This window comes from Pteropus alecto, unplaced genomic scaffold (genome assembly GCF_000325575.1).
Source record: "Pteropus alecto unplaced genomic scaffold, ASM32557v1 scaffold98, whole genome shotgun sequence".
Classification (NCBI taxonomy): Eukaryota; Metazoa; Chordata; class Mammalia; order Chiroptera; family Pteropodidae; genus Pteropus; species Pteropus alecto.
Genome location: NW_006443570.1, coordinates 11207889 through 11214549, shown reverse-complemented (window position 1 = coordinate 11214549; position 6661 = coordinate 11207889). Strand labels below are relative to the sequence as shown.

At 53.1% G+C, this 6661-nt stretch overlaps 1 protein-coding gene across 1 annotated transcript in view; it reads left to right on the top strand.

Annotated features, from left to right (window-relative positions):
* Positions 1-6661, top strand: part of TSPOAP1 (TSPO associated protein 1) — a 25794-nt gene that overhangs the window by 8540 nt on the left and 10593 nt on the right. The window contains exons 15-20 of the mRNA XM_015599116.2: positions 63-83; positions 935-1139; positions 1701-1867; positions 3088-3203; positions 3482-3591; positions 6465-6660. Coding sequence (XP_015454602.1) covers positions 63-83; positions 935-1139; positions 1701-1867; positions 3088-3203; positions 3482-3591; positions 6465-6660 — 815 coding nt within the window. The remainder of the gene's footprint in view (positions 1-62; positions 84-934; positions 1140-1700; positions 1868-3087; positions 3204-3481; positions 3592-6464; position 6661) is intronic.

Genomic DNA, 6661 nt, shown 5'->3' with positions numbered 1-6661 from the left:
TGGATAATGAGCCACAGGCTCAGGGTCTAACCTCTCCTCTGTGCTTTGCTTTTCTGCCACAGTCTACCCTGGATTCCATGCAGGTACAGCCTCCTGATCCACAACCCTGCTGGGGTGTCCCCTGCTTCACCCCCCCTCCAGGCAGGCTGAGCATCAGGTGCAAGTGGTCCCAGCTCTCAAGTCCAACAGAGCAGGGTGTGACTGAGAGCAGACCTGAGAATCTGTAGATATGCTGGAGTTCCAACAGGACATGTGGGCCATCTCCTTGTCCCAGGCCTGCCACTGTGCCCGGCAGACATGGGGACTTCTGTCCTCTAAAACCTAGCCGCTCAGCCCATGAGGAAGTTCCTCACCAGTCTCACCCACGATCCTCTTGACGTGGACCAGGGGAGAGCCCCTGAAGCTGGGGCTCCTGGGAGACACGAGAAAAGGTCTCGAGAATTGGCCTATTCCTGTTGCAGAGATGTCCCTGGCTCCTGATTGGGCTCTCTCTGGGGACTTCTCTGAGGGCAGGGATTTGGGTCACTGACAGTGGGAGGGTGAAAAGCAGTGGAGCTGAGAAAACTCCTGAGGTGATGGTAGTGATGGGGGTGGGAGCCAACCTTTTTGGCCTAGAAAGCAGCCAGAAGCAGGAAGTGCCACTGTGTGGGGCATGAGGTGGTGCTGAGTGTGAGGCAGGTCCCAGCCCTTCTCTGGGGGAGAATTAGGGGTGAGGACTTCCCAGAGCTTCACCCTCCACTCAGACATCATTAAGAGCAGTGGGGCGGCCAGGCTGAGGGGTGGGGCCCAGGCCTAGGGGCTGGGCGATGTGGTCTGAATCTCTGTGTGAGGCTGTGTGGGGTTGGCAGGGACCAAGCATCTTTGCTGGGTCTGGTGATGGCAGGGACTGGGCAGCTTTGCCGGGCCTGGTGGCTCACGGTGGGTCTCGGCTCAGGTCCGGGTTCGAGAGCTTGAGGAGCAGTGCCGGAGCCAAACAGAGCGCTTCAGCCTCTTGGCACAAGAACTCCAGGCCTTCCGCCTACACCCTGGCCCCTTGGATCTGCTCTCCTCGGCTCTGGGCTGCGGTGTCCTTGGGGACCGCCCGCCACCCCCCTGCTGCTGCTCCACCCCGCAACCCTGCCGGGGGTCTGGCCCCAAAGGTAAGGTGGACTCCCAATGACATTAGCCTGGAATCCCCAAGCCTGGGGCTTTTGTATAGAGCTGAGAATTCAGGGTCAGAGAATGCTAGCAACTCACCCAAAGCCGCACAGCAAGTTAGAGCCAGGCCAGGGGTGGCTGTCTGGGTGTCAGGCCCAGGCGTCTCAGGCCACTGCTCTTTCCCCCAAACAAGACCTCCGTGGACATGGTTGGGAGTTGGGCGTTAGGACACAGTAGCAGGCACTACGGGCTTGTGAAATCGGCTGGTCATCAGTCAGGTCCGGTCGTCCCAGCTCCACTCGCTTAGTCCATGTTTAGGTTGCTGCTAAACCCAAGCTGTCAGAAAGGAATAGCTCAGTGCACCCGCTCAGGCTGCTCTGAGGATCGTGTGCAATAATATATGTAAATCGCCTCCGCTTAGTAAGTTTCCCCCAAATATTTACCTTCTTTTAAGGAAATGTGGCTATCGAGGGCTTGACCCTCATGTCCAAGTGGCTCCACCCTTGGTCCCTGATCCCTCCTCAGACCACAGACTCCACACTCATGTACCATCTTCTCTTTAGATCCTGACCTCCCACCAGGCTCCCCAGGGCGCTGCACCCCAAAGTCTTCTGAGCCTGCCACCCTTGCTGGGGCCCCTCGAAGGGCGACCAAGAAGGCAGAGTCTCTCTCCAACTCCTCTCGCTCTGAGTCCATCCACAACAGCCCCAAGTCATGCCCTACGCCTGAGGTCAGTGCGGGGAAGGGGTCTGGGGTCTGGCTCTGCCTTGGGGAAGGGGGAAGGGTGGTGGCCCTGACCTCTTCTGGAGTTGGGTGGCTGCTGGTCTATACAGGGTCCCACACTGGGAAGTGGAGCCAGGCCCTGGGAGAGAAGGGCCTGCGGATTCCTCCCGGTGGGCAGGGAGCTCAGGCTGAGCCTGTCTTGCTCTCCAGGGCCCGCCTGCAGGCCCTACCTTGGGGCTGCCCAGCTCCACCCTTCTGGGGCTCAGAGAAGCCCTAGAGTCCTGGGCTGGATGGAAGGAGACACTTTGGCGCCGGGATCCACATAATGAGACTGTTCATGAGAATCTCTGTAGCAGAAGCGACGGGTGTATGAGAAAGCACAGGTTCTGGGATTCAGATCCCAGCTTTGTCTTAGGCAAGAAAGACCCTTTCTGGGCCTTGGTTTCCTTGTCTGGATTTTGGAGCTAATAAAACCTTGTAAGTCTATTGTGAGGATTACATGAAAAAATTAAGGAAAGCGCCTCCCTTGGTGCAGAGCATAGAGTAGATGTTTAACATAAGGCAGCTATTATTATCACCAAGTTCTTGAGCATCACTCACAACTCTTCTGATCACCTCGTACCTCTCTGTACCTCCCTAACTCCAGAAAGTGGAGCGGGCAGGCCAGGAGCAGCCCTGCTGTCCAAGGTTGTGAAAAGTGGTAGAACCCAGCCCCAGGCCTCTGCTGCCCTCTTGTGGGACAGAACGGTGTTGCTGGCTTTGGCGGCCCTGGTGCAGGCCTGCTGGGTATCCTTCTCACGTGGATTTCTTTGCCCCTTCTGCCTCCTTGCCTTCAGCTCTTTATAGTTTGAGTGCTTTGCTGCATATTTATCTTAAGGAGACAAACTTCTGTTGGACACCCACCCCACACCAGTGTGGCTGGTGTGGAATGTGATCTCCAATGGGGAACGTGATCTTATTTCCTGGATTGGTGCAGCAGAGGTCAGGGCTCAAGGGGGATCCAGGTTGTCTCCACTCCCCCATTTAGGGAAACTGGGCTTTGCCAGGACCTGCTGGCTCAGGTGCCGATTTAGAAAACCGCGGGGATCATTACTGCTGGCCTTGTCCCATACATGCTCACTTTCCCTTCTCAGTGCAGGGTCTTCCTCTGGCTCAGCCTAGAAACCTGCTTGCTTTGCCATTGTCTCTGGGTCCTGGAGAGGACTGGCCCTGTCTGTTTTCCCCTAGGTGGACACAGCCAGTGAGGTGGAGGAGCTGGAGGCAGACAGCGTCTCCCTGCTCCCAGCAGCACCAGAGGGCAGCCGGGGAGGAGCCAGGATCCAGGTCTTCCTCGCACGCTATAGGTGGGCCCCTCATCCCTGCTCCCCATCCCCCCAGCATGTGGGTGGTATGGGAGGAAGGGGCCTGGTGAAGACAGAGGCCTTTGGAGATGGGGAGTTTGGTACAGGGATCCCAGTTGGAGATGTCCTCTTAACCTAGTCGGGCCAGGGTGGGCTCAGTGAGTGAGCTTGGCTAATGGTGGACAGCCAAGTCTCCATAAGGACCTGGGGCAGTGGGGAGAGGAGACGGGACACGTGATGCAGGTCACTGTCCTCCTCCCCCTCTTCACCTCCTCTAACAGCTACAACCCCTTTGAGGGCCCCAACGAGAACCCAGAGGCAGAGCTTCCGCTTACTGCTGGCGAGTACATCTATGTCTATGGCACCATGGATGAAGATGGCTTTTTTGAAGGTAGGAAGGTAGAGGGATCATTCCGTCTCTTCTCCTGCTTTTAACCTCCTCTTCTCAAAGACCTCCACCCATCCACACCCCTCTCCAGCATGCTCAGCCCACCATAACTTTTCAGATTCAGCCAAAAGGCCATAGAGACCTAGCAACCTGTGGGGAAAGGGAGGGGAAGGGACCCAGGCAGCTGGTCTGACTTCAAGTGTGCCCCAAGCAGGGCAGGACAGGGCCTACTAAGTCCAGGTAATGGACAGTGACACAGGGAATTTTGGCTAAATTCACTTTGCGCTGGCAGACAGGGTATGGCGGTGTTTAACACTAGTGACACCGTGGTCAGGCACATAGCATAGATCTGATGCTGGATTCCGGTCGGGTGTGGGGAGAAAGAATCAGGGTCCAGAGCTCAAGAAAGGGTGTTAATAAGTAGTTAGCCGGTGTCAGGGCCTATGCAGGGTATGACCTTCAGGGACATTCTCCAGTGCTCATGGGGAGATCAGACAACTGAGGCAGATGCCCCATTACTGAGACTAGTGACAGCGTAGAGCTTGCAGAAGAAATGGCCTTGAGATGCTCTCCGGGGTGGCCCTGGCCGGACACCAGGCTACTTTTTTGTTTTTATGAGAAAAACACAAAGCCAACACCTTTTTCTTTTTCTTTTTTTTTTTTTCGAGGGGGGCAGCAAAAATATAAATATTAACTAAACACAAATTATTAGAATTAAAAAATATATATTACCAGAACTTGAACTATACAATCTGGGATAGATTTAAAGGCACGTAGACAAGTGGGTGTAGGATGCCATATTCCTCATCAAAGTTTAGCAAAGTGACTGCTTTCTCTACGTCTGGTCCCACCTGGACCACCCTCGGTGGCACGAGTTCCGGGGCATGTGCCTGACTCTGACCTAGGCTCCAGCTCCAGCCTTTCAGGGCTGTGGATCTGCTTAGCACGAAGGCTCCTGTGTTTTATATACCGTTCTTTGTTGTTAGATTATATTAATTTCCTAGGGCTGCCATAACAAATTACCACCAACTGGGTGGCTTGAAAATAACAGAAACGTGTTCTCTCACATCTCTGGAGGTCGGAAGTCAGAAATCAAGGTGTTGACAGGGCCACATGCCCTCTGGTGGCTCTAGGGGAGAATTAGTTCCTTGTACCTTTCAACTTCCAGTGTTTCCAGGTTTTCCTTGGCTTGTGGCCACATCACTACTGTCTTTGCATTTGTTTTCACGTTGCCTCCTCCTCTTCTCTCTGCGTGTCTCTCTCCGTGAGTCTTTTATAAGGACACTTGTCATTGGATTTAGGACCCACCCAGATTATCTGGGATGATCTCATCGCAAGCTCCTTAACCTAATTACATCAGCAAAGATTTTTTTTTTCCCCTAAATAAAGTCACATTCACAGGATCCAGGGATTAGAACGTGCACATATTTTTGGAGGCCACCATGCAGCCCACTACAGTGCTTATATTATCTAATTTATTGTTAAGTCCCTATAGTTTCTTCTTCAAGATTTCTTACCTTTTTTTTTCCTCCTAGTCTAAGCAGAGAGAGAGGGTATTAGAGAAACTTGCAGGCCCTTCTGCAGCTCAGACCTGCCTACAGGCACTTCCTGCCCTCAGCCCTGACCCGTGCTGCCCCTGCTTCCCACGAAGGCCCATCAGCCATCCGCTCGTCTGTTCCCTGGGGATCTTGTTCCTTGTCCCAGATTAGCTTGACGTGATACGCTGTGTGCCCAGTTTCTTCCTTCCTTGACATTCTTCAAACAAACAAGCAATGTTACAATACTCTGTTGTTAGGTGTTCAGAGGAACTGGCACAAGGTAGCAGAACCTACCTTTGGTCGCTGCCTGGACTTACTGGCAGTTGTGCTCCTAGACCCAGGCCTGCCGTGGGTCCTAATCCCATCTAGAACGCACAGGAAACTTTTCTCTGGCACTTATGTTTCTTGTCTCTAAAGATTCCTTCCCTTAGGGTCTCTAAAAGGTGCCTGAAGAAGGAATCTTTAGGAAAGAAGAGGCGATGCTTCTCTCTCCCTTTGAAGATGTCTGTTTTCCTCAAAAGGAAGTAGAGGGCACCCCTGTCCCCACTCCTCAGGCCCGTGTAATATGAAACTTTTTAAGTGTATAGGAAAATTAAAGAATTATACAATGAACACCTGTGTACTCACCACCTACAATCAACGACTGCTCACATTTTGCATATTTGCTTTATCCATATGTAGGTGAGTAAAGGGAAACAATTGAAAAGCAAGCTGTAGACATCATGACATTTTGCTTAGACATCCTTCACCATGCACCTCCGCAGGACACGGACATTCGCCTACGTCCTTACAGCATCAGTGTCACCTGCGGACTGGTTAGAAACGCAGAGTCTCAGCCCTACCCAGACCCAGCAGAATTAGAATCTGCATTTTCAAAAATCTCCAGGTGATTCGTATGCACATTAAAAATTTAAGAAGCACTGCCCTGTATAACCACAATACCCTCATCACACGAAAATGAACGATAAGTCCCTAATCCATATCTTGGCTGTTCTTGTCTTTTAAAAACACTGACAGGTATATGTTGATTTGAGTCAAATGCTTAAGATTGCCCACTGACCATTGTTAAATGCATTTATTGGACTGGTTTTTCTCTACTTCCTCTCTGTCTGCCCCTTCCCTGCCCTCCTTCTGCCAGGGGAGCTCATGGATGGCCGAAGAGGCCTGGTCCCTTCCAATTTTGTAGAGCGCGTGTCGGACGACGACCTCCTGACCTCCCTCCCTTCGGAGCTGGCCGATTTGTCCCACAGTTCAGGCCCTGAACTCAGTTTCTTGAGTGGAGGTGGGGGTGGCAGCAGTATCTCTCTGTCTGCCCCTTCCCTGCCCTCCTTCTGCCAGGGGAGCTCATGGATGGCCGAAGAGGCCTGGTCCCTTCCAATTTTGTAGAGCGCGTGTCGGACGACGACCTCCTGACCTCCCTCCCTTCGGAGCTGGCCGATTTGTCCCACAGTTCAGGCCCTGAACTCAGTTTCTTGAGTGGAGGTGGGGGTGGCAGCAGTATTGGGGGCCAGAGCAGCGGGGGCCGGCCAGCCCAA